The following is a 27,980-nucleotide window of genomic DNA, read 5'->3' as shown; positions in this document are numbered from 1 at the left end:
TCACGTCCACCGCGGTTCCTTTATTGGATTGACCAGCTGTCAGGCTGAACCCAAACCTGCCTCTTTTGGTGGTGTTTGTCTGGATCGCAACACAATAGTCGGGAGGGCCTCCCCTCGTACGCTCTGATTGGCTAGACTCAACCTTGGGGGTTTCTGATTGGCCCAATGAAGAAACACCAAGGTAGGTTGCCTAGTGATCCTGAGGAAGCTGATGTGTTATTCCCTCTCTGCAACGAAGGATCAGGAAGTTTGTGCTCTCTGCCTGCCTGAGAAGTTTTTCACCTACTAGTACTGGGTTCGGGTAAGGGAAACAGGTGCCCTACAAAAATAGAGTGTGACCTGCAGCCTACGTCCCGCTGCAGCTCAGGAGCAACGGTAAGGAACAGAGAATAACACTTCTTAACGTCCAACAGAGCTGCTCGATGTTTTATTTTAGTCAGAGAGAAAGGGTGGTTTTTACGTGTTGTTGGTCATCGTGTTTTCAGAGAGGGTGCTTTAGCCAATAAGTGTTCCTGGGGAAATAATGAATTCTTCAAAGAAAATTGCCTCCATTCCTCCGAGGGTGTAAAGTTTCTTGGATTAGGTTTGGAAATAACCCCAATTCAGTGCCAAATAGAATCAGTACCCTATGGTATTGTTTCGTGTTCTGTTTCTTCACTTTTCTTCTCATCAAAAATTATATTTGAAATGTACCCTTGTATGAAGAATTGTTTGTAGGGCACTTGGTGCGCATTTCTTCTATTTTTGATGTTTAGATGCCTTTTAATCAGTATATATTTATTGAGCAGTTAAAACGTTAAAGATATTGTGTTAGTTGCTATGGAGAATATAAAAACTCAAGATGACAATATGCCAGCTACCCTTCAAGAAGTTTAAGTTAACATACAGCCATAACAAGAGAGGGACTATAATGAATATCTTAAAGGGAATAAGTATAAATAAATTTATGTTAAAGTACAGCTGAGGGAGAAACCAGCTCTAAACATGGGACATATGCATAATGGAAAGATAGAAATTCATCTTAAGGCCTTACTTGTATTTGGTAGGCCTTCAAAAACTAGACATTTGGGGAGGAAAGGAGAAGGGAAAGAACCCCTGGAATAACAAGGACCAGAGGCAGAAAGAAAACAAGACACCACTTGATAAAATTGTTATAAGGTAGAACTAGGCGCACCCATAGCACCCTCTTAAATATATTATTTTGATCTCAATGATACATAATTGCTGATATTAAATACTTGTTTTTAATAAATAAAAATTGACATTTACACCAGGCATTAGTAGTGCACACCTTTAATCCTAGCGCTTGGGAGACAGAGGCAGGTGGATCTCTTGAGTTTGAGCCAGCCAGGTCTACGGAGTCAGTTTCAGGACAGTCAGGACCTTTACACAGAGAAACCCTGTCTCAAACAAACAAAAAAGATATTTACATTTGTATAAAATGTGCTTGCTTTAAGCACACTTAAAAGCAGATGATGTAGACAAGTGTGATGCCGAGTGTAAAAGGGTGTGTGCTCTGATTTTTCCCCCACTGCTGGGAATGGCTGTTAGGACCTTGTACACGCTAACCAACACATTCTGTAACACTGAGCCACATTCCAGCACCACTTTCTTTTGAGAATTTGATAATCCTTTAACATTCTTACTGGGTTTTGTTGTTCTTGTTGTAGCAATTTGTGTATTCACAAGATAGAACAAGGATGCTAAGTTACCATATCTGATAATCACTTAAGTGTTGTACTCCAGCCTAGTGATTTCCAAAATGAAAATGAACCCATGAAATGAGTTGTTACGGTAAAAAAAAGGAAGGAAGGAAGGAAGGAAGGAAGGAAGGGAGGGAGGGAGGGAGGGAGGGAGGGAGGGAGGGAGGAAGGAAGGAAGGAAGGAAGGAAGGAAGGAAGGAAGGAAGGAAGGAAAAGAAAAGAAAACAGAAAACATTGGGCTGGAGAGTTGGTTAAAAGCATTTGTTTGTGCAAAGGACGTGGATTCAATTCCTAGCACCTACATGGAGCCTCTGCACTTCCTCAGGCACCAGGCATGCTATGTGGTATACAGACACGCATGTAGGCAAAAAAACTGATATACACAAAAATCTAAAAGAGAAGAAAGATTAAAACATAGGCAGAGAGAGATGGCTTAGTGGGTAAAGACAGTTGTACAAGCTGAGCAAGCTGAGTTCAAGCTCCAGAATCCATGGAAAAGTAGGAGGGAGTGGACTCCAACAGTTGTCCTCTGACCGCCTTGTGTGTACATGGCACAAGCTCCCACAAACACTATGCACATGCACACACAATAATTTTAAATATTAAAATGTTTATTTTTGCTATGTGTATTTTTGTATATGTTTAACAATGTGCCATTAACTGTTTATAAAAATTATAAATTATATGTACTCCAGAGGCCACATGCTCATGAAGTTTTACTATTCCATCTTATTTAACTTGGACCTAGCCTTTAAAAGCTGAGTCATCTTTCCTTGTGGAAGAGCAGGAGGAAGGACCAAAGGAGCCAGAAGGGTCAAGGACTCCACAAGACCTACAGAGTAAACTGACCTAGGCCCATGGGGCTCACAGAGACTGAGCCACCAACCAATGCATGGGCTGGACCTAGACCCCTACACATACGTAGCAAAGTGCAGCTTGGTCAAAATGTGGGTCTGCTAACAGTTGGAGTAGGGGCTCTCTCTGACTCAGTTGCCGGCCTGTGGATCCCTTTCCCTTAACTGGACTGCCTTGTCTGGCCTCTCACTTAGTCCTGCTGCAACGTGACGTGCCAGGGTGGGTGGGTGTCCTTAGGGCCCTCCCCTTCTCTGAGGAGAAAAGGAGGGAGGAATATGAGGAGGGGTTGTGAGAGTGGGACTGGGAAGAGAGGAGGGAAGGAGCTGGTCCTCCAGCTTTTTTATGTATTTAATCACTTTAATAAATAATGAAAAAAAAGCTTGGGGACCCATTTTATAGTGATAGAATTCACTCCTGGGGGGGAAAATTTTAAAAAAATAGCAATAAGTTAAAAAAAAATTAAAATACTTACACATACAAAGTATCTGTTCATTTAATTTGTTGATTTATTCATTGAGAGGTTATAGTTTTACTTATATAAATTTTGTTCACCATTTGTAATAGCTTTGAATTTTATTTGGGGGACACTGATGTAAATTATACTGTGTTTTTCATGCAAAATGCCACTTGCCTTTTGATTAATAAGAAAGGGCATGACCTTTCTAAATAAAATCATGCCATCTATTAAAAAAAAAAACCTAATTTACTCCTGGGTTGTAGGATATGCCCAAGAAATAAGCACACTGAAAGGATGGTAATTTCTAGTGGACTTTTAAATTGCTGATGATCACTTTTCACTTGCTCTCTGTGGAATTTAAGCTGTTACACTATGAAAAATAGAGCATGTTATCTTGTGTTTCTGTTTACCACCTGATTCTGTATTTGCTCTTCTATAGTTTCCCGTGTGTGGTGTGTGTGTAGGTCTTCTATGGATCTATATTTGATTATTTACTAAGGTATGCACATATTTTTCACATCCTCCACAGACAGGTGAGAATGACCACATTAACTCACCGGACCCGTCGGACTGAAGTAAGTAAGAGCTCTGAAAAGAAAGTGGAAAGTGAAGAAGACAATAATCAAGAAAGGAGTCCCAGTAATGAAGACCCTGGAGACTCCAAGGATATCCGCCTCACTCTTATGGAAGAAGTATTGCTCCTGGGACTAAAAGATAAAGAGGTAATGACATTAGGTTTGCTACTTTAGCTCAAAAACACAAATCTTAGAATGTTTTAGGACATAAACTCCAGCTATATACACTGGAGTTTGAAGAATATGGGAACGAGAAGAATATCTGCAAGGTAAAATCCAGAAATGTAATTACTCGAAGTATAATTTATTTGCAAAATTTAATTGCAGTGCAGGGGTGGATAGCACTGCGTTAGTGCTTGTAGCCTTCCAGCTTAGCTTGATGGGGAAATGATCGCTTACTGGGGTAAGGAAGAAGCAGTCACAGTCATATCTTCTTGAGCCTTGAAGAGAAGTCTTAAAAGACAAAAGCAACAGCAGGTATGGTGCACAGCACACTCCTGTGAGGCCAGTGTTCAGGAGATGGGGGCAAGCCCATCTCCACGAGTTCAAGGCCAACCTGACCTGGCCAATGTGATCTACCTAATGAGTTATAGGCTAACCAAGACCCCATCTTAAAACTAAACAAATGAATAAAAACAACAAGGAATATGTATGACTATCTGTTTTACAGAAACAAATGATAAATGAGTTTCTTATAGTAGAAATAATTTTTTCAGGCCGGGATTGGTGGTATATGTCTATAATTCTAGACCGGGGAGGTACAGGCAAGAGGATGAGGAGCTCACTCACATCCTGAGTTCAAAGTTAACCTCAGTTTGAACCATATTTCAAAAAATCAAAAGGGTTTTTTTGTACCTAGTGTAAATAGTTTCAGGACAGCTGGGGCTATGTGGAGAGACCCTGTCCAAAAGAAGATGGCTGGGGACAGGGAGCAACACTGGTTGGTTGTTATTATTTGTTTGTTTTTCATTTTCTTCTATGGATCTTCAATAATAACACTATTTTAAGGATTTTTTTCATTTGTGTGAATGTATTCCATTTATGTGCCAGTGCCTGCAGAGAGCAGGAGTCAGATTTCCTTGCAGCTGGAGTTATAAACATTTGTGGGGGGTCTGATGTGGGTGCTGGGAACTAAGTTCAAGTCGACTCAAAGAGCAAGAAGCAGTCGTAACCATTGAGCCATTTTCCCAACTTTATATATATATATATGAGTGCTTTATCTGCATGTACACTTGCACCCAATATCAGATCACATTATAGATGGTTGTGAGCCACCATGATGTTGCTAGGAATTCTAGAAACTCTGGAAGAGCCGTCAGTGCTCTTAACCACTGAGCCATCTCTCCAGCCCTCATTTTACCAACCTTAATGAAGAAGATTACTTTAATTTTAAAAATCCTTTTTAACAGCAACCTCCATTAAAAAAAAAAAATTATCTCAACACTTGGTAGGCTAGGGGGTAGGTTAGAGAGTCCAAGGCCAGCCTGTATTACATGATGAGGCCAAGGCCACCTGGATGACATGTCAAGACCCTGTCTCAAAATCAAAACAAGATAATAACTTTATCTTTTTGTTTCTAAATTTCTCCTTGTAGGAAATTTAGGCAAAGTGTCATTGTGCAGTTCCGGCATTTAGGAATCTTGAGGCAGCATAATCAAGGGTTCAGTGTCAACCTGGGCTACACTGCAAGTTTAGGGACAGCCTAGATTACATGATGAAACTTTGTTTCAAAGAAAAAAAGAAGAATTTTCCTTTTCTTATTATTTTTATTTGAGTCTCATGTAGCCCAGACTGTCTGAAGACTCACTATAGAGCAAATGGCCTGGATGATCCTCCTGTTTCACCTCCAGAGTTCTGGGATTAAGGCATGTGCCACTGAGCCTGGTACATGTGATGCTAGAGACTGAACCCAGGGCTTCAGAGATTCGAATGAGTGATATTCCCCAGCCCAACAATTTCTCTTATTGTCTTCTTTTGTTTTGTTTTTGTTAGAGACAGGGCTTTGCCATATATTCTAAACTGTCCTGGAACTCATTAGCTAGACCAAACCCACAGCAAAAAAAAAAAAAAAAAAAAAAGAAAGAAAGAATAAAAAGTCCATTGATTAAATGGATATAAATACGGTTTTAAATCTTATTAAATTTATTCTCTCACAGTTGTATACACATACTTATAATGTAGTTTAATCATATTCTCCCTTATTACCTTCTCTTACCATTTTTCCTCCCACCGAAACACTTCTTCCAAGGAAGGACAACCTACCCTGGCTGCACCAAGAGGAACATGACTTCCCTCTACTAGCACATTTATTTAGAGTGTGCACATGGCTTTGTTGGTTGTCCCCTTCCACATATGGGTACCAGGGATGAAATCTAAGGTGTAAGCCTTAATGTTAAGCACCTTTACCTGCTGAGCCATGTCACCACACCCACCTGGTGACAGTTTTTTAAACTTAACTTTTCAGAGTCAGGCATGGTGGCTTACACCTGTAATCTCAACACTTAGGAGGCTAAGGCAGAAAGATTTTCCTAAATCCTTGGTCAGCCTGGGCTACATAGCAAGATCCTATCTTAGTTAACAAAAACTTGGGCAGGAATTGAGCTCCATTGACAGAGTGCCTGCGTCCGTAGTATGCAGAAAGCCCTTGGTTTGGCCCAACTGTTGCAGTTTAGCACTCAAGAAGCGGAGCAAAGAGGAGCACAAGATTACAGTCGCACTGGTCTCCATGGGGGTCTGTCAGCGTAAGCTGCATAGAACCTGTCCCAAAAAAATTAATGCAAAATTTAAAAGACTAGAAGTCTAATTTAGGTCACTGCCTGCTTTTTCCCTTTAGTTTTCTGATTGTGCAGAACAAACACTAAGTCTTGTCACTAATTTATTGCTCGTTATGAATAGTGCAAGTAAATTAGAAGGACCTGGTTGCCTTTGTTTTTGTGTGTGTACTTTACACAAGCAAAAAAAAAAGAACTTTGTCCTGTTCCTTATTATATCCAGCTTTAAAACTCAAAGAAATGAGCCAGAGATCAAAGTCCTATTTTAACAGTAGGAGAATGGAGAATAAAGTTTAAGCTGCTTCCTTATAGCCTCTCCCGGTTCCTCCCAATTCTAAAATGCTCACTGTTCTAAAATATAGATACCAAAATTAAGATAAATCCACCTGCCACCTAAAATTGGGTCTTTGGCTATAACCACTGAGCCTATAAACTTACTGTGAGTCTTTTGCTGCCTTCATAGTTTGATTAGCTTGAGAGCCTTTAAAACACTTTGTACTCTTCCTTGCTAATCCTGCAAGGCAGGGAACATTATCTCTTTGCGTTGAAGCAAAATGATTATCTGGGAGTTTATTGGTAGAGTTTACATTTAAATTTACTCTGAGGTTTGGAATAGAAAAAGGATCAGTCATTTTGCCCTAGAATTACTGTTGTTAAGTGATTGTTTTAGTTTCCTTTCCTGTTGCTGTGTTAAAACACCCTGAGAAAAGCCACTTGAAGAAGAAACAGTGTATTTGCTTCACAGTTCCAGGTTACAGTCCATTCCGTCAGGGACATAGGGACTTGAAGCCACACATCACATCACATCCAGCCAGGAGCAGAGAATTAGTGCATTCTCATTTTAGCTCCCTTTCTCAGAGAGGTCAGACTTTCCTTCCTAAGTAATAGTACTGCTCATGGTAGGTAACTCTTCCCAGGTGAGTCTAGATTATATCAAGGTGACAGTTACATCTAAGCATCAGATGGAGGGCAGCTCAGCACTTAGAGCATTTTCTGGTAATTTGAGTTCTGTTCCCAGCATCCTTATTGGGGAGCTCGCAGAGGAGTTCTTGGCGCAAGCCTGTAGTCTCAGCTGTTTCCCGTGGTGAGTTCAGGCCAAGCAGGAGTTAGGTAGCACAACCCTCTATCGGGGATAGAAGCATTCAGTCACTCAGTCAATCCATCAATCAATCCTGCTTTAAAGAAGAGAGTATTGAATACTCAGTTACATTCCCAGCATTTTTTTTTTCTTTCAACTTTATCATAAGCATTTTCTTAGATTTGGAGAGAGGAGTTAAAAGTATTTTGCTTCATCAGGTGGTAGTACAAGCTTTTAATCTCAGCACTCGAGAGGCAGAGGCAGGTGCATCTCTGTGAGTTCTAGGTCAATCTGGTCTACAGGACAGCTAATGCTATACAGAGAAACCCTGTCTCAAAAGAGAAAACAAAACAAAAAGTATTTTCTCTTTATTTTTAACTTACGTATATGGTTATTTTGCCTGCATGTTACCAAAAATGTGTGCAGCACCTGTAGAGGCCAGGAGAGGGTGCTGGACCTCTGGGGACTGCAGTCACAGACTGTTGTGAGCCACCATGTGGGTGCTGGGAATCAAATCCAAGTACTCCTAACTGCTGAGCCATCTCCCCAGCCCTAAGGGTTTTTTAATGGTCTCGTTGTCTTGGACATCACCAGGTAGTTCAGGAGAGCCTCTGTTGTTTGGGGTAGTTTTTGAGACAGGGTCTCTTGTAGTTTAGACTTGTCTTGATTTCTGTAGCCGTGAATGGCTCTGAACTCCTGGTCCTCCAGCCTCCACTTCTCCAGTGCTGGGGTTACAAATGAGCAGCACCACCTGGTGCTGGACACCTGGGCTTTAATGATGCTTTAAATTTTTGTTTTGTTTTGTTTCCTTCCTTATTTCCATTTGCCACCCTCAGCTGCCAACTCTAAGATATTCAACATTCATGGTTGTTTTAAGGTGTGCCTTCCAGGATGTTTGATCAAGGGCATTTTGAATAGTTGAGTCTTTGTATGTAATGAACTCCTACTGCCTAGGCTTTTTATAGGAGCAAAATTATCGTAAATATGTATAATCTTTAACTAAAATGTTTCTCTTAGGGGCTTATTTAGAAATTTAGAAATACACTGACAAAGAATATTACTTTTCCTTTCCCTCTTTCTTTTTTTTTTTTTACAGACAGGCTGGTCTCAAAGTCAGATGACTTTAACTTTCCATTCTGCCTCTGCTTCCCCAGTGCTAGAATTACAGGCAAGAAACACTAAACCCAGGGTTTTGGTTGGTTGGTTAGTTTTGTATTTTGTTTGGTTTTCCTTGCAGTGCTGGGACCCAGGCTTCTTGCAAGTTTGACAAGCACCCTTCCAACTAAGCCACTTGCCTAGCCTTCCTTTTTTCTTTTTTTGTATATAAATACGTTAAATTAGGAAAATTACCCAATAAACTGTTTATGATAGTCACCTGAAAGAGATTACTTTTTTTTTTTTGTGAGGGGCACAGTTTCAAGACAGTGTTTCTCTGTGTAACGCTGGCTTTCTGGTTGATTTGAACTCGCTGTGTAGAATAGGCTGGCCTCAAACTGGGCATTGTGGTACGTGCCCTTTAATGCAACATTTGGGAGGCAGAGGCAGGAGGATCTCTTGTTAGTTTGAGGCCAGCCTGGTTTAAATACCAAGTTTCAGGATAGTCGAAGCTACATAGTAAATAAGACCCTGTCTTAAAAAACAGAAAATGATCTGTCTGCCTCTTACCTCCTGAGTGCTGAGATTAAAGTTGTGTGCCAACACGCCTGGTTTGGACTTTTACTTTTTAAATGATATGTTTTCATGTGGGTTTTTTAAAAAAAAGCTCTCATCCTGCCAGTGTGCTGGAACAGTCCCCAACCAGTACTGAGGCAGTGTGCAGTTCCGTCTCTTTCTCACAAGCCCCAAGTGTCTTCTTTTCTCTTCTTCATATGTGTAGCTTCTGGTAAAGTATTCAGTGATTCAGTGGTGACCTTTGTGTGTGGCAGTTCTTCCTGCTCAGGCACACCAAAGGATTAACCATATAAAGTCTTTACTATGGGTAGTTTGAGATTTCATCAAACTATATAGATGAAGAGAAAAGAACCCTGGAAATGTAGGGATCAGTGTTTTCCTTTCTCCTGGGCTACTTTACATCTGACTATGACACAGTGTGCGAGAGAAGAGATTCTAAGATTTTACCCTTGAAAATGGTATGATGCTCTGTGTTGTCATCTGTGGTCTCTATAGATTGGACATATGCCCACCCCTTTTCTCTTCCTCATCATTATCTTTTCTAAATTGATGTTATACTTCCACAGGTACTTTTAATTTTTAAGCTAAGTATGTTTTTATATTTTCTGTTGTATATTAAAAAGTTTAATGACTCATTTGGGAAGTTTTAACATGTTTTAAGATGCTGTGATGGGAAAGAGTAATATTTAAAGAGTTCCTAGGAGCTTGGAGTATAGCTCAGTTGGTAAAGTCCTTGCTTAGTGTCCATCACTGGTATATAGTGATACACACCTATAACCCAACATTCCAGATATATTAGTAGGTTCCATTCAGAGTTATCCTCAACTATATAGTGAGTTAAAGGCTAACCTGGACAACTATATGAGATCTTGTATTAAAACACACACACACACATGCTGGTTGCCATTGTGCCCTTATTTACAGTGTGTCTCTTCTGTAATTCTATTGGCAATCCGAATTGTCCTTGAAACAGAAGTTACATTCGACAAGGAAGAAATGAAAAAAGGAAAACTTCCTCCAGTCAATTCTAGGCCTATTGTTTGCACACCTGCTGGGGTTACAGAGGCTTTTCCTGAATAAACTGCTTGTTCTGAACTAAGTTATACTTTAACAATCTAATTGAGCAGCTAAATTGTACAAAATCAAATATTAAGCTAAAAAATATCCTCTGTTTCCTTCTTAGAGAGGAATTACGTAGCCAGGTACAGTGATACACAGCAGTAGTCCCAGCACTCAGGGGAGGCAGAGGCAGGCAGATCTCTGTGAGTTTGAAGCCAGCCTGGTCTATAAAGCAAGGCCGGGGCAGCCAAGGCTACACAGAGAAACCCTGTCTCCAAAAACAAAACAAAACAAAACAAAAAAAAAAAAAAAAGAGGAATTAAGTAGAGCAGCCATGGCTTTGGTCAAAAGCCCTCAGGAAATACAGAGATGTCTCATGAATATGTGTGATTCGAGGTGAGTTTATGTTGCCAAGCTAATATATTTGCTCGCTTGCTTTTCCCACCTTTAGCTTTTTGAGGCGGCATGTCGGGTAGCTAAGTGAGCCTTCGGTCTTCCCACCTCTCAGGCCGTGCGCCACCATGTGCAGCCCCAACAAACACTTTCTGAAGGCCCAAACTGATGACGAAAAGTTTGTGCCTTAGATTTCATCCCTACCACTTCAGGAACAACAATTTTTTGAGCAGATAATATATGTGTATTAAAAAGAGTATTATTCTCTTTCCTTCTTTCTTTTCATTTTTGAATCAGGACTGGCTTTGTACTCAACAGAAGTGCTAAGATTAAAGGCATACATGACCATGCCCAGAAAAAAAGTATTCTATTGTTAAAGTATAGTGAGGACAAACAAGTGAGTTGCAATAGGATGTGACAGAGGATAGGAAAGGACTGTTTGTAGGCACACTCAGGTGAGGAACATAACCATTTGGTGGAGGTGAGAGGAAAACAGGGTTAGAAAGTGTTACACAGAGGCTGTGATCCCTTCACTCAGTCCATGAGTGCAGAGAAGTTGGAGAAGGAACAGCATTGGTTCCGTGTGTACAAAGGTTGGGGCTACAGCGCAGTTTCTAGAGTACTTATGGAGCATGCGCGAAGCTCTGGCTTCAGTCCGCAGCCACACGGACCCCCAACATGATGATGTGCCTGTGATCCAGCACGTGGGCAGACACTGAGGACCCTCCTCAGCTCCATACTCCAGGACAACATAGGCTACCTGAGACCTAGCCCAAAACAAAAGAAAAGGAAAGAAAAAAAAAAGAGAAAAGCATTCAGGTACTTAATAAAACATGAGGTGGGCCTTGAGTCTTGCATTCGTGAAGCTCTGAGTTTGAGTCCCTGCACTGTAGATACCAGGTATGGTGCGGGATGCCTGTAATCCCAGGATTTGTGAGTTGAAGGCAGGAGAACTGCCTTGAGATTAAGGCTAACAGGAGCTATGAAGTGAGTTTGAGGCCAGCCTTGTCTATATAGCACTACCCTTTAAAAGAAAAAAGTCAATAATCTAAATAAACTTCTTAAAATATATAACAAAATAAGGGGTTGGAGAGGTGGCTCAACAGTGAGAGCCCTGGCTCTTCCTGAGGACGAGTTCAGTTCCCAGCACCCACCTGGTAGCTCACAACCGTCCAGTGCCAGGGGATCCAACAACCTCTTCTGGCCACTGTGGGCAGCAGGCATGCACGTGGTACCCAGCCATACATACATACAGGCAAAACACACACATACGTGAATATAAACCAATAATTGGCGATAGCTGAAGGAAGACCTGAGGCAGCTGGGCCCTTCCTGCAGCTCAGCTGTTATGAGGGAAGCCCTGACTGGATCCTTGGGACTGCGTAACCCACATGAAACTGGAATGGTGGCACATGCTTCTGGACGTGGATGTAGGAAGAAACCTTTTTTTTGGGGGGGTGGGGGGCTGGGTGACAGGGTTTTTTGTGGAGAGATTAAAGGTGTGCACCATCATGCCCAGCAGAGGAAGAGACTTTCAAGCTACATAGTTTGAGGTCAGCTTAGACTATATTAGACCCCATCTCAAAAATAACTAAGTAGGTGCTGGAGAGATAGATGGCTCAGTCATTGGGAGTATTTGTTCTTGCAGAGAACTCATGTTCAGTTCTCAGTGCCCACATGCTGGGTCACAGTCATCCATAACTCCAGTTCCAGGGCACTGCCCTCTTCTGACCTTCACAGGGACCAGTCCTGCAGGTAGTCCGTATACATATAGACAAGCAAAGCACTAAGGCACACAAATAAATCTTTATTTGTTTTTACAAGACAGGATTCCCTTTGATGACCTTCAGCTTGCTCTGTAGATGAGGCTGGCCTCGAACTCAGCGATCCACCTGCCTCCACTTCCCGAATGATGGGATTAAAGGGATGCTCCGCCACAACCCGGCTTTTTACATGAATAATGTTTTTCAAGTAAATAAGTAGAGGCTGGAGAAGAGACTGCTAGCAAGCAGCTCCTTGGTTTGAATGCCATGATAAGCTAATTCTGAGAGCTGAATGGAGCAATTGAAAGATACTTAAGACACGGGGATAGCATGTTCAGGTATCCTGTGCTAGCATCAAACTTGCTGTGTAGCTGGGGAGTGACCTTAAATGCCTGATTCTCCTGCTTTCACTCCCCAGTTGCTGGGAAGTCATGTGCCACCATGTGCAGCTTTAAAAGTTTTAAAATAAGGATCAGCAAGATAGCTTAACAGGTAAAGGCATTTGCTGCCAAGCCTGATGGCCTGAGTTTGATACCAAGTTCTGCATGGAGGACAGAGGTGGTTCTGAGAGTATCCTCTTCCCATGAATTATTGCATGTGCATTTTTGGGTGTGTCCACACACAAACACAGCTGTTTTACATTTATTTTGGGGTAAGAGGTACAGTGGTCAGAAGACAGCCTTTGGGAGCTGACTTTTCTTCCACCACATGGGTCATGGGGCTGGAATTCAAGTCATCTGGCCTCTCGTCAACCCATTGAGCAATTACAATAGTTAACGATAACTCCTCACTTAAAGGCTTCAGGATAATTAGCCTTTTACTCAGAGGTTCAAACCCTAGCCCTATCCAGTTTGGATCTCGGGTTTTTCTTTAAACTTTGAGTTAAATAATCCCAACATCAGGAGATGGAAACAAGATTAGGAGTTCAAAGCCAACTCTACATAAAACTAACCTCAAAAAAAAAAAAAAAAAAACCAAGCCCTAGAACTTGATCTCCATAAATGCATCTGAGATCCCTTTATTTATAGCTAAGAATGGTGTTTTGAAGAATCAGTAGAAGTTGAATGTTTTTCTCCACCTGAAAACCATATGTACAAATTCAGCCTATCCTTCATGCTCCCAGCCCAGGCCTTGTGGGTCTCTCTACGTCTACACCTATTGACTTAAAATTGGAAGAATTGTCGTCCAAACTAGACTTTTATCAGCTTTTTAAGAGTATTTCTTCTACTCTTTCAGTTCAAGTTTTTTTGCATGTTTGTTTTAATGGTTGGCTGGATGGTGGTGGCACATGCTTTTTTTTTTTTTAAGGATTCATTTATCTATGTATACATATGAGCTCTCAGTTTGCCTGTGCGCCTGCATGATGGAAGAGAGCACCAGATCCCATTATAGATGGTTGTAGCCACCATGTGCTTGTTGGGAATTGAACTCAGGACCTTTGAAAGAGCAAACACTGTTCTTAATCACTGAGTCATGTCTCCAGCCCCCAGCTCAGCTTTTACTTAAGTTTCCAGCTAGATTTTTTGTCTCCTCTAGGGAATGGCTGGCTTACATCTTTGTACGTCCCCTGTATCTCCTAGAGAAGGTGAACTAACGTCTAACTGCCTTCTATAGCCTGAGCTCCACCCTTCCTCATACAATTCACTTTCCTGAGCTCTCACAACAAATTATAAACATGGGTACTAATGTAGATGTCTTTATTTTTGTTATTATATTTGGGTTTCTTATATCTCTTTCTCCCTACTCCACCCCTTCCAACACCCCAACGTCAGGTAGGGAGAGGGCTCGTAGTTCTCTTTAGCTACTTCCTGCTGGTTAGGGTCGTTGGGCTCCTTAGGGCAAGTTCAATCTTCATTTCAGGATACCTCCAATTTCCTCTCAAACTGAATCATGAGCAACCAGGAACAACCGAGGGGAGCACCGAGGGGAGCACCAGCAGCCGCCTTCTTTCTTGGAGCACCCCGGCTCTCTCCTGGTTCTGGCATGTATTCCCCCTCCAGAGTCCTCAGATTAAACTATCTGCAGCTGGCAAAGGTCATGCTCCTCTCAGAGCCTGCACGAGACCAACAGTCTGCTGCTGTGGACAGTGAGGAGCAGCCCCATATCCCACACCTGGGATAAACAAAAAGCATGTTTACATAACATAACTGAGTTTTTGAGACACCAAAACTTCAACTACATACTAGTGGCCCCATTTTACAAATAAAGACATTGGACTTTAGAATAGCTAAACAACATACCCAGGGCCCTTAACTCATCAGTGGGCTTGTCCAGTGCCTGAATCAGAATTATTCACTCAGCTGGAGATGTAGCTTAGCCATGTCCAGCCCTGAGTTCAGTCAGAGTATACTCACACACACAGACACACATACTCACACACATCAAAAGGGGCAGGGAAAGCTTGCAAATAATACACACCTAGATACCCAGGAAGAGCATGACAATAACAAAATTGAAATAGCTTCTGCTTTCATTTCCACCTGACATGTGTGCATGCTCATCAATTTAGATCCTCTTTCAAACCTTTCCAAAGCAAAGCCCCTGCCAGGGAGATGGATCGGTGGATAGAGGCACTTAGTACCAAGTGGTGTGACCCCCAAGACTTACATGGTGAAAGGAGAGAGCCAGCCCCTCAAAGTTGTCCTCTAACCTCCAGGCCCCAACCTCGCCCCGTAAATAGATAAATAAATTTAAGTAAATTTTTATTTCAAATCGAAACATTTCTCAATTGAATTTAAAAAATCTGGGACTGGAGAGATGGCTCAGAGGATAAGAGCAGTGGCTGCTCTTCCAAAGGTCCTGAGTTCAATTCCCAGCAAACACATGGTGGCTCACAACCATCTATAATGAAATAAAAAATCTGATATGCCAATTGTCAACTAATATCAAGTTATAGAAACTCACAAGATAGCTCAAAAATCAGTAAATAGTATTTTGAGCATTTAGATTAAGGTGGTAAAAGCTAGTAGTTAAATGGTTCTGCAGGGAAAAGCACTTGCCGTGAAGCCTAACACCTGAGTTCAGTCCCCAGAGCCCACATGGTGGAAGGGGAGACCTAACTCCCAAATTGTCCTCTGACCTCCCTAGGCACACCATGGCACTAATATAGAATAAGCAACAACAAACTAAAAATGAGAGTGCAGTGACTAATGAGATACTCTGCCGGGTGAGGGATGGGTGCAGCCGTGGAGCACTTCCTGGTATGTCCAAGGTCCTGTATACAGGCCCAAGCACACAGCACCTCACTCTGTACTGTGTGATGCGACGTGGATCACCCCTTATTCTTAACGCTGTGCCTGGAAGTCCATATTCCTTTCAGAATATTATCTGTTCTCTTCCCCGTCTCCCAGGGCTACACATCTTTCTGGAATGACTGCATATCATCTGGGCTGCGAGGAGGCATCCTGATCGAGCTGGCGATGCGGGGTCGGATCTATCTGGAACCTCCCACCATGCGGAAGAAGCGACTCCTAGACAGAAAGGTATTATGGAAAGTCAAATACCAACAGTAGGTTTCGAAAGAATGAGTATCTGAGGGCGGAAGAGATGGCCCAGCGTTTGTCTTTCTTGCAGAGGACCCAGGTTGGTTCCGGCTTCCACGTGGTAGCTGGGGGCTACCTGTGACTCCAGTCTTCTGGCCTCTGCAGGCAGTGCACACCTGTGGTGCACAGAGAGCACACGTACCGGCAAAACACTCATTTCTAGAAAAGAAAAAATCACAACAGTTGGACAAAGTACACACTGGTTCAGCTGTCCCATCATCTAGTTGGTTTAGTTAGCTTATAGGAAAACAAAACAAAACGTAGATATCCTTAAAGAGTCGTAGAAGCATGAGGCCAGCCTGGGCTACAGAGTGAGCTCCAGGACAGCCATGGCTGCACAGAGAAACCCTATTTCAAAATCAGAGCAGCATGATGTTGTCCCTTTTTAACAAACAAAAGTCACATTTGGGATGTGGGATGTAGGTAGAGAAGATCGTCAGTCAGGCCTGCCTTAGTCATCCCAGGGCATCTGACAACCATTCAGATCTGCCCCATTTCTCTCTCAGATAGACTGGCTTAGCCATTCCTTTTTCCTTTCACAGTGCCTATCATTCCAAGTACTCTGCTGAAACTACATTCTTACATAGAACTGTCTTCTTTTTAGTCTTATTTTTTTCTTTTAAAATACATATAATATTTGGCACCTCATTTTTTTTTTCCCTTTGGTTTTTTAGGATATGATTTCTCTGTGTAGAAACTTTGTCCTGAAACTCACTCTACAGGCCAGGCTGGCCTTGAACTCAGAGATCTGCCTGCAGAGTGCTAGGATTAATGGTGTGCATCCCCGCCAGTTCGCTTGGCAGTTTTTTTGTTTTTTTGTTTTTGTTTTTTTTGAGACAACATCTTACAGTGTAGCTCATTATGTAGACCAGGCTGGCCCCAATTCTTAGAGATCCTCCTGCCTCTGCCTCCACGGCGCTGGGATTAAAGGTGTACTCACTACATCTGGTTCATTTGGTACTTTTTACCACTTTCCTATTTGACATCTTTGGCCTTTTTCAGATTTTTTTTCTCTGACTGTACCCTGATTTCTTTAGTTCTCCATTCTCAAAATCCAAGTATCAGTTTCTATCCTGTTTGGTGATTTTTCTAGCCTTTTGGAAATGCCATTCGCCTTCTCAGCTATATGCTATCTCCAGGAAATTCACTTCCAATTTTGAAGACATTTCTTTATCTTTAGCTTCCAGAAACATATTAACTATTGGCCAGACATTTCAACTTGACCATCCCATATCAGTCAGAAGCCAGGCTTGACAATGTTTCCCAAGTTAACTTTCTTTTCTGGCTTTCCTTCCTCTATTAGAAGTTTCACAAGGTGGTTTTCGAAACTTGAAAAGATACTCTGGAATCTCTTGTCTATTTTATTTACAGAATATGCTACTAGGTCTCACTTCAAAAGTAACCCTGTCTTCTTGCTGTGAAGCCACACTGCACACTGAGCTCTTCCATGGCATGGGCAGTGGAATCCTGCTTCCTCAAGCCTCCTAACCAGCAGTGTGGGCGTTGTACAGGGAAGGACTTCATCTCACTGAAGCAATGTACTCTTCCTTTCTCTAAGGTCCTGCTGAAGTCAGACAGCCCAACGGGTGATGTTTTGCTGGATGAAACTCTCAAACATATCAAAGCAACCGAGCCAACAGAAACTGTCCAGACATGGATAGAGCTTCTCACTGGTGAGACTGAAAATACCTCCCACACTCCAGACTTGGTTGTCTTTAGCTGTTCAAAGGGTTAGAGGGAAAGCACAGAACGCAGCATGCTGGGTAAGGTCATGTGGTTAACCAGCATCTAAAGTTTCCAAATACTTCCGCAGTCCTACTCTGAAAGGATTTTTTTGTTTTCTGACAGGATCTCCGATAGCCCAGGCTGGCCTTGACCTTGCTGTGTTTTCTGACAGGACCTCCTATAGCCCAGGCTGGCCTTGACCTTGCTGTGCAGCCAAGGATGACCCCATCCTCCTCTCTCCATCCCTTAAGCACTAGGACAAGCTTCTGCTATCACATGCAGCCCATGAGAGCTCTGAACAGTTTTCTTGTGTTGGACTTTTTAAAAATTTATTTATGTGCATTGGTGTTTTGCCTGCATGTATGCCTACATGCATACATGAGTGAGTGTGTCTGATCTTGGAGTTACAGTTTGTGAGCTGCCATGTGGTTGCTGGGGTTTGAACCTTGAGCCTCTGGAAGAGTGTCCTTAACCACTGAGCCATCTATCCAGCCCCTTGCTGGGCTTTTTGAGACAGGGTCTCACTTCAGTGGCCTAGACCTCCTAGTCCTTCTGCCTCAGTCTCCCTAGTACTGAAATTCCCAGGTAGATAGCTCCACATCCAGCTTAGCAATGTTCTTCACTAGGAGTTTATTTTATTGTCTGTCTGTGTGAAAGGTCTCACCATGTAGCAGTGGCTGGCTAGGAACTTGTAGGCCCCAAACTCACAGAGATCCACCTGCCTGTGCCACCCCAGTGCTAGGATTAAAGGCGTGTGCCACCATATTCAGTCAAGGGACTTTATTTATTTGTCTGTCTGTCTGTCTGTTTGTGAGTTGGCATCTCATGTGTCCCAGACTGGCCTCAAACTTGCTATGTAGCCAAGGATGACTTTGAAGTTCTAATCCTGTGGCCTTTGCCTCCCCGAGTGTGGGATCACAGGCCTGAATAGTCGTTGTAGGTCATGTGGTGCTAAGGGTCTAACCCAGCACTTCAAGCTGTAGAAGCACTTGACCAGCTGAGCTTCCTTCTCAGACCTGCCCAAGAAAGACTGTAGATATTTACTTTTTATGCATTGTATATGTGTGTTCTGAGGTATGGACGTGTACATGCAGAGGTCAGAGGACAACTTTGTAGGGTCGCTTCTCTCCTTCCACCTTTAAGTGGTATCCCAGTATTAATTCTAGAACAAGCACACAGCCTGGAACCCACAGAGTTGACTGTGACCCCAGCAGGATTTTCCTGGCTTTGTCAGTTGATGTTCGCTTTCAGCATCCTGGCAATTGTTCTGTATCAAGATATCCATAGACTTAAGATTTTCTACACTCAGCTGGGCAGGGGTGGCATACGCCGTTAATCCCAGCACTCGGGAGGCAGAGGCAGGTGGAGGCCAGCCTGTTTACAAAGTGAATTCCAGGACAGCTAGGGATACAGAGAGAAACCTGTCTTGAAACAACGACAGCAGAGATTCTCTACACTAAAAGAAACGGACTTCTTTCCTACAGCTATGAAAGCCTTCTTTCAGGCTCTTCGCCCCCTGGTGTGATAGCCGCTTGCCCAGTGGGTAGTGGGATGGCAGGTACCCTCTTGTTCCCTTGGCTTTCCTTTTTTAGTTTAGAACCTTGCACTTCGGGGCTGGAGAGATGGCTCAGAGGTTTAAAGCACTGGCTGCCCTTCCAAAGGCCCTGAGTTCAATTCCTAGGAACCACTCGGTGGCTCACAACCATCTGTACTGTGATCTGCTGATCTCTTCTGGTCACTGTATACATCACTGTATACATAATAAATAAACTTTAAAAAAAAATCTTACTCTTCAAAGAAGCTGGAATGGAGCAGCTTGAGCTGGGGCTCAGTGTTGTCGGCCCACCAATCCCGGGTAGGCTCCCACCAGTCAGTACAAGGAAGGGGCGACCAAACAAATAAGGGTGGGCTGCGGTAGTGGGTACTAGAATGGTATTGGGCTGTATATTATTTATTCTTAGCCCTCATGGTGTTTTCTCCAGGCTAACCCATCCTGGCATCCTCCTCATTCCTCTCTTCCCGTCTGCCTCTCTCCTGTGATTCCTTGTGGGACTCTCCAAAGCCCAGGAACCGTAGCCAGGCCTGCCCCATTCTGCCCTGCCCCGGTATAGGCTGTTTAATTAGCCAATCAGGTATAATGACTAAGCAGGTTCACACACAGGGCCAGTAATTAGCATCAAACCCACTGCCAACAATGGATGAATGGATAATCTAGGTCACATATAAAAGAATGAAAATCCCAACCATTCTGTTTTACCAATAAAGACTCAGGAGCCAGATGCCGGGGTGAAAACCTGCTAGCTCAGAGGCAGAGAAAGCACCCAGCTGACCTTCCTATTCAGCCAGTGTCCCAGAGGAAAGAGCCCAGAAGGCTCACTAGCTCAGCTAACAGCCCAGGAGGAAAAGGCCAAAAAGCCTAAGGCCAAAGGCTTGCTAGCTCAAAGCCCCAAAAGCCAGAAAGCTAAAGCCCCTTCTACTTTTACACACTGTCTTAAAAACTCCTCAACTCAAAGTCCCTCGCACTCTTCAATTACTGTCAGCTGGTTTCTTGCTCTGACTCTTGACCTAGGGTTAACTTTATTAAATCCTGTGTACAGAGAGCTCTTGAAATAAAGGTGTGTGCTAGGGATGGCTGAACCACACCATAACCACCTGTTTACAATGAACAGAAAGCTCTTGGATTAGAGGTGTGTGATAGGGCTCAATCACACCAAAGAAACAATGTTCTACAATTCATAATTTTGGGGCTTACTATAGAATCAAATATCCTGCAACATTTCCCCCTTTTTGTCTAAATAAAAGACTTTTTTCTTTAACATCAATAAACTATATACTATCAGGTAAAAAATGCATTCATATGTCCATATGTAATTAGCAACCTTGAAGAAAGTATTCTTGTTGAGTCCAAAGTTCTGTACCTAAATCACTTTGTATCAAAACTTGTATTACCTATCAAAAACCATTTTTTTTTAGACCTAAAACATCTTTTCTTAAAAAGATTTTATTTACTGTGTATACAATGTTTTGTCTGAATGTACACCAGGATGCCAGAAGAGAGCACCAGATCTCACTATAGATGGTGATAAGCCACCATGTGGTTGCTGGGAATTGAACTTAGGACTTCTGGAAGAGCATCCAGTTCTCTTAACCTCTGAGCCATCTTTCCAGCCCCCCTAAAACATCATCTTAAATCCTCAACAACTTAATCTTAATTGTAAGAGTATAACTATTTCAGGGCTGGAGAGATGGCTCAGAGGTTAAGAGCACTGGTTAAGAGTTCTACCAACGGTCCTGAGTTCAATTCCCAGCAACCACATGGTGGCTCATAACCATCTATAGTGAGATCTGGTGCCTTCTTCTGGTGTGCAAGCACACATGCAGGCAGAATGTTGTATAAGTAATAAATAAATCTAAAACAAAAACAAAAAACAAGAGCTGGTTTAAAAAACAAAAGATTATCACTATTTAATCTTCAACCCCATCAGAGACGTGAGAAGGATAAATATCTGAATAAACAGGAAGTGCAGTGCTAGCAACTTCCAAAACTATAGAAATGAGACTGCTGGCTTCCTGCACAGTCACCCAAGATTTCTCTATAACATTGGAGCATCATCTTCAGCCTTCTGGCTCAGAATATCTGACAGACGTTTTTGGGAAGCAGGTATTATGAAGGACTTGCCTGCCTTGTCCTTGCAAAGCTCTGCAGTTGACTTTCAAGCATCCAGTTTGTCCAGTATTCTGCCTGATGTAGAGAAACAAGAGCATTTTCTTGCCCTGTGGCTAGCTTGCCACATATGAAGCCATCTCCAAAAGGAGAATTTTTTGATGTTCATTATCATCTTTGAAGTCAGAAGGGGATGCTGCCAGGAGCTGACTTGCCTCATTGTCAAAATTTTCTCAAATTAATAAAACATCTTTAATTCCCAAATTATGTAGATCTCTAAGGTTTCTGAAGACTATCTCTAGTATATCTGAGTTGCTTGTTTCTAGCTATGTACTGACTGATTAACTTAGAAAACACCTGTGATTAAGCTGATCCCTAACAAAACCACAAGTTTGATTGACTATTAGTTTGCATTTCTTTACAGTTTGAGATAGTAGTTTTCAAAAGGACTAGATACTGCATATTTAAGAATTACATAGGAACAATACCTTAAGAAGAGTTGGTCTATAGTGTGCTGTAACCAAACTACAACCTTAATTTTGTATTAGTATACAGAGATCTATAGGAGTAGATTCAATAATCTACCCTCTTTTTCTATTGTTCCTGTATTATTTCTATATCCCCTTTTTTGTCTAAATCAAAAGGACAGATACAGTAAAGTTATTATAAAAATTTTAAGCAATTTCTAAGCTTTCCACAATGTCCAGCTCTGTTGTATTTGGCAGTCTTCGGATTACGTATTTTTGAGTTCAAAGTTATGTAAAATATTCATGTTAGTGTCATGTGAACTCAGCAACTTGAATGTGCTAAGCAGTCTGTAGTCGGAAGCTTATCTTTGGGTGGTATTTGTCAGCTTAATGGCCATCCTGACTAGGCAGAACATAACAGTCAACTCAGAAGTATCCATTGTTTTCACAGAACCAGGCAGCCGAGCTGGGACAGTAATAGAGAGAGAGGCTGCAGAAAGAGAACTCAGGTGAAGACTGAATGAGCCAGAGAACAAGGAGGAGCCAGGAGATTAGAGCAGGCTGCTGGAGTTAATTTGAAGCCAAGCAGAGCAATTCAGAGGCCGAGAGAGAAGCCAGATTGAGTAAGTCAGCTGGGAGAGGAGTTTGAGTCAGAACAGCTGAATTGAACCCGCCAGCTTTGAGCTCAGAAAGAACAAGAAAGGGTGAACTTATTTAAGAATAGTAAGTTTTCAGTGTTCAGAAGCTGAAAACATTCTAGTCCTAGGCTAGATTTTACAGAGGCTAGAAGCTTCTAGGACTAGGCCTAGGTTAGCAGAAGGAGGCAGTAGGCCTCAGAGACAACTGAAATGGGAATAAAAATGACTTTTACAAGGTAGTCTGCATTTATAGTCCCAGTGAGAAGCCTAGCTTACTGACCAACCAGCCCAGCCTACTGGGCAAGCTCCAGGTAGGTGAGATATCCTCTCTGAGAAAAATGGGATAGGGTAGGGCTGGATGACCCTGAGGCTGCTCTCTGACATACGTGTTCACACACACACAAATCCAAGAATGACTAACAACAACACAGAGAATTCATATATGAACTAAAATGAGGGGCCAGAGAGATGACTCAATGGTTAAGAGTGCTTCCTGCTCTTGCAGAGGACCTGAGTTCAGTTCCCAGCACTCTCAGGTGGCTCAAACAGCCTGTACCTCCAGCTCCAGGATATTCAACACATTCTTCTGGCCTCTTTAGTTATATACACCTATGTACATACGTAACTAAAAACAACAAGAAAAATAATTTAAAGGATAGAAATAAAAGATCCAGAAAGCTGTCAGCATGGTTTTTGCAAGTTAAAGGTGCTTGCTGCCAAGCTACCCAACCCAAGTTTGATCCCTAGAACCTACAAGGTGGAAGGAGAGAACCAGTTCTGACTGACACTCATGTACGCTGCCACACATGCTTCCTTATACACTAAATAATAAATCAGTGTAAAACATGTACTCCATGAGCACTAGCATGGTGGACACCCATGACGATATGAGTGGGTGTGTGCGTACAAGGATGTAGACGTGTGCATGTGTGTGTGGTTTTGTCATATGTGGTTTTGTGTGTGCATGTATATGTGTCTGCATGTGTGAGTATGTGTATATGCTCGTGTATGTGTGATGACAATTTTGAGGGTCATTTAATGTAAAATATAGTTGGAGTCCGGGCTGGAGAGATGGCTCAGTGGTTGAGAATACTGACTGTTCTTCCAAAGGACCCAAGCTCAAATCCCAGCACCCATATGGCAGCTCACAGCTGACTGTAACTGTCCGATACCCTCACACAGACATACATGCAGCCAAACCACCAATAAAGATATATATATAGATATATATATATATATATACACACACACACACTTATATATAATTGGAGTCAAAATCAACACATAAAGCAAGAGAATGGATTAAAGAATGAGTTAACATTGTTCCTCCAAGGATGGGGATTGTGCTTTTAAAATTTTAAACAAGGAGCCAGGTGCAGTGGTGCATGCCTGTAATCCCAGCACTCAGGGAGGCAGAAGCAGGCAGATTGCTGTGAGTTTGAGGCCAGCCTAGTCTACAAAGCGAGTTCAGGACAGCTACAAAGAGAAACCCTGTCTTGAAGAAAAAAAAAACTAAATAAATAATTAATTTTAAAAGGCTCAGATAACAAACTGGCTCTTTTCATTTTGCCTTCCTGCTCTCTGTTTTCCACAGGTGAGACATGGAACCCCTTCAAATTACAGTACCAGCTGAGAAATGTGCGAGAGCGAATTGCCAAGAACCTGGTAGAAAAGGGTATTCTAACCACAGAGAAGCAGAATTTCCTGCTGTTCGACATGACCACACATCCGGTGACCAATACGACAGAGAAACAGCGACTAGTGAAAAAGCTTCAAGACAGTGTTCTGGAACGGTGGGTCAATGACCCCCAGCGCATGGACAGGCGGACGCTGGCGCTGCTGGTGCTGGCCCACTCTTCTGACGTGCTGGAGAATGTCTTCTCCTGTCTGACAGATGACAAGTATGATGTGGCCATGAATCGAACCAAGGACCTGGTAGAACTGGACCCTGAAGTGGAGGGGACAAAGCACAATGCCACAGAGATGATCTGGGCTGTGCTGGCAGCCTTCAACAAATCCTAAGGCCAGCGGGCGGGTTTCTCCTCTCCCTGCCACTGGCCACTGTCAGAGACCCCATCACCGAGTTTTGTGTGATGAAATTTTGTCATCATTTCTCCCTGTTTCTGAATCAGAACTCATGATCTGGGGAGGACAGCCTCAGAGTCTCTCCATGGGCTATGACCATTCTAAGCAGACTGCTTCTCCTCACTTCCACTCTCTGTCCGCATGAAAGGAGAACTCACACATCCAATAAACATCTTCCATTTCTGGGGTCTAGTTTTAACCAGTGTGCTTTTGGATAAACAGGAGTTTCTATATGAGGATTAGAGTTTTTCAGCAACAAAATATGAAGGAGATGAAGAGCAAACTGTTTAATTTTTCTCTCATATTCATGTTTTTTTTTTCAGCCTTTAGCTCTCCAACTCACCTAAACAGTGACAATTACTGACATCACTGTCTCTTTGAATGAGGGATGGTGGAAACAAGACTAAGTTTTGAAGCAAATGGTTCCTGAGATTGTACCTCCCACATGTGATTTTCTCACCTTTAATGAAAACACTCCATGCCTGATGACCCGGATCTCTTAGTTTTAAAAGCAGTGAATATATTCCACGCTCCTCTTAGCACCATCCTGCTTCCACATTCATGAAGAGTCTGAATTGAAAAGCAGTGTGCCTCAGTTACCTCCTTCATTCAGCCAGCAGTAGAGCCTGTGGGGAAGGGAGGCAGCAGGAGACTGCGTCTTTGAAGCCAGGCGTGGGGACACACGCCTGTCATCTTAGCACTTGGAAGGCAGCAGCAGAAGCATCTAAATAGACGGTCAAGTTCAGCTAGACTAGTGAGTTCGGGCTAGCTGTGGCTATATGAGACCCATCTCTCAAATTTAAAGGCTTTTCATCTTTTAGCATGTGACGATCCTGTTTGCTCCAGGCTACTTTAAAATATCTCTTAAAATTCCCAATTTAACTCTGCTTAAATTAAGGGAATTGTAACTTTCAAATCCCAAATACAGCATTGAGTCCAGACAATGTAGCCAGACTCTGTCTCTTCACAGTCCCTGTTTTTATTTCCGACATAAATTGATAATTTCTCCCTATATTTAAGGGCTTTGGTAGTAATTCTGTCTATAGGTTATCTCCAGATTACCTTCAAATTGTCTTCTTTCAACACAGCCATCATTCTGGCCAAACCCCTTAAAATGTTTTTGCTTCAGCAGTGAGGGAGAAGGGAGGCTTTGTTAGAAGAGGTCCTCTTTAGAGGGGCAGTTGAGTGTCAAGGGCAGCTGATACAAAGCCAGGGTTCAGGGGCTGTGAGACCAGCACAGGGTTGTGCTGATTTCAGTCAGCCTGTTACACACATCCAATACAGGTGACTTAGACCAAACCCTCTGGATCAGGATCAGAGGTAAATACCTCTTAACCTACCTAGGTCCATGAAACTTCTCCGGCTTGTTGTTACTGTTTTCATTTCATGTGTCTCATAGGTGATTAGAGACATAGATATAATTTGAGACGCTAGGCTAGAGCCTTAGTCTGGCTCTCCAGAAGTGCAAAAGCCAGCCCGTGTGTTATCTAGTGGTGTAGCTTACTTCCCATTGGAACAATTCAGCATGAATTGAAACCAGCTTTTCCTGTGGAAAGCTTCAGCTTGATTGGGGGGTACAAGTTGAGTTCTTTCTTGAAACTCTCAGTGTTTATTTTTATATGTCCATAAAATGAGGATGTCTTCACTTCAAATCTGTGTTAACATTCACTGCCAAACACTCATTTAGTGTATACCGCCTTTACATTTCTGTATAATAAAGATCAGTAATTGTACCTGTGTCTGTTCATGGTTTATAACTTTATTGATTGTGATATATATTGACAGGGCACAGCAGTGCTGATGTGGGCTCCAGCTAGCATCCTAGTAAGGTCTCCATCTCAGTCAAAGTAAGTTCCGGGTAATATGATACTACTATTGGGAATGAGAGTGACTGCTGTGAATACCTTGCAAATGACACTTGAGTTTATCTAAGAGACAAACCTAATAATGTCCTTGATAGCGAATGCTATCATTAGCTCACAAACATTTAACTCTGCTTATGATTGGCTTATTATTCTTCCCTCCCTCAGAATCTCTGCAGCACAAGGAACAGGAAGAAACGTCTTTTGCCATGTAAAGTGACACACGTGGGAATTAATTCTCTCCTAATATCTCTTGAGTCCCAGAGAGAGACTGAACTCTGACCATCAGGTTTGGCACCAAGTATCTTTACCTGCTGAGCCATCTCTCTGGTCCCTTAGTCCTTGTTTTTAACTTACTGCCTCTACAGATACTCAGTTGGAGGAACATAGCTTTCTTATCCCTTGCATTCAATTCACTGCTAATCTAATAAATCATACAGACACACAGAGCCATGGAATCCCAGACCCAGTTATTATTTTAACCTTTTTTAAAAGATTCCATTTTGTGTGTATAGCTGTTTTGTCTAATGTGTATCATATGCATGTAATGCCAGTGGAAGCCAGAAGACGGCTTCAAATTCCCAAGTTCTGGACGGCTGTGAGTCTTGTGGGCACTGAGAACCAGACCTGTGTCCTCTGCAGAAGCAGCCAGTACACGCAACTGCTGAGATGCTTCTGGGCCTCCCTCCCCCTTGTTACCATTTTCTTTTTTAAATCTTTTTACAGACAGGCTCTAAGTCTCCCAGCTGGCCTTGTCTCTCTAGCGGTTTCCACCTCCTGAGTTGCCGACATCACAGGCCTACCCCACCAGGTCCAGCTTCTCGCATCCTGTTAAGTAGGTTTAGTTTGTATTTTCTTGTCTTTCTTAATTTCTCTTCCGTCCCCACCCCCTTCCCCCCGGCCCCAGGTCCTGGAGATTGAACTCAGGGCTTTATGCATGCTAGGCAAGTGGTCCACCACACTAAGCTATATATAAGCTCTGTTTTGCTCTTAGCTAGTAAATCTCCAGCTTAATGCTAATTATCTCTTACCCAATGTGTGCAGCAGACTTGGGCTGGACTGCCAACTTCATGTGCCTTTCTATGTAACTTTCTGAACATTTGTATAGTCATCACCACCCAATTAACCTTCTTGAAGGTCGGTTCTGCTTCTCACTAGCCCAAGAAAGCCAACATTTCACTGCTTTGTCCTGCAGGATCAAGGTACTTCTAAATGACCTTTGTCAGGATCACTTTTTTTTTTTTTTTTTTTTTTTTTGAGCCTGCACTGTGTGGGGGTCTTAAAAAGATTCCTACAGAGTGTTGTAAACATTTTTATATCTGTGCTTACCAGAAATTGCTTTGCATGGTAAGAATCGTGTGTTCCAGTGTTTCTCAGAGTGTCCCTTCCGAAAAGGCAGTGCCCAAGCCTGTCTGTCACAAGAATTCGTGTGGCAGGCCTTTCATCCCAGCACTCGGGAAGCAGAGGTAGGTTGCTCTCCAGGGGTTCAAAGCCAGCCTGTCTACATAGTCACAGGCCAGCCAGGGCTACACAGTGAGACCCAGCGTCAGAAAAAGTCGGGTTGGCAGTGCTTCACTTCGTTGGTCTTTCTCTAGCTCACCGCAGAGAGCAGTGAGCTATTACTGTCAGGGCAGTACTTGTAGGTACTACTCCTTTGTGTGGGATTCTGTTT

At 42.6% G+C, this 27,980-nt stretch overlaps 1 protein-coding gene across 1 annotated transcript; it reads left to right on the top strand.

The window, feature by feature from the left end:
- Positions 1–175: 175 nt before the first annotated feature.
- Positions 176–26,179, top strand: Golph3l (golgi phosphoprotein 3 like). Its single transcript, XM_060393095.1, has 5 exons — positions 176–375; positions 3,545–3,737; positions 15,676–15,807; positions 17,426–17,540; positions 23,956–26,179. The coding sequence occupies exons 2-5, from the start codon at positions 3,555–3,557 to the stop codon at positions 24,381–24,383; spliced, it is 858 nt and encodes a 285-aa protein (XP_060249078.1). The 5' UTR covers positions 176–375; positions 3,545–3,554; the 3' UTR covers positions 24,384–26,179.
- The last annotated feature ends 1,801 nt before the right edge of the window (positions 26,180–27,980 follow it).

Source organism: Meriones unguiculatus, chromosome 10, assembly GCF_030254825.1.
Source record: "Meriones unguiculatus strain TT.TT164.6M chromosome 10, Bangor_MerUng_6.1, whole genome shotgun sequence".
NCBI lineage: Eukaryota > Metazoa > Chordata > Mammalia > Rodentia > Muridae > Meriones > Meriones unguiculatus.
The sequence above is the reverse complement of the archived record's forward strand: the minus strand, read 5'-3'. Positions and strand labels throughout refer to the sequence as shown.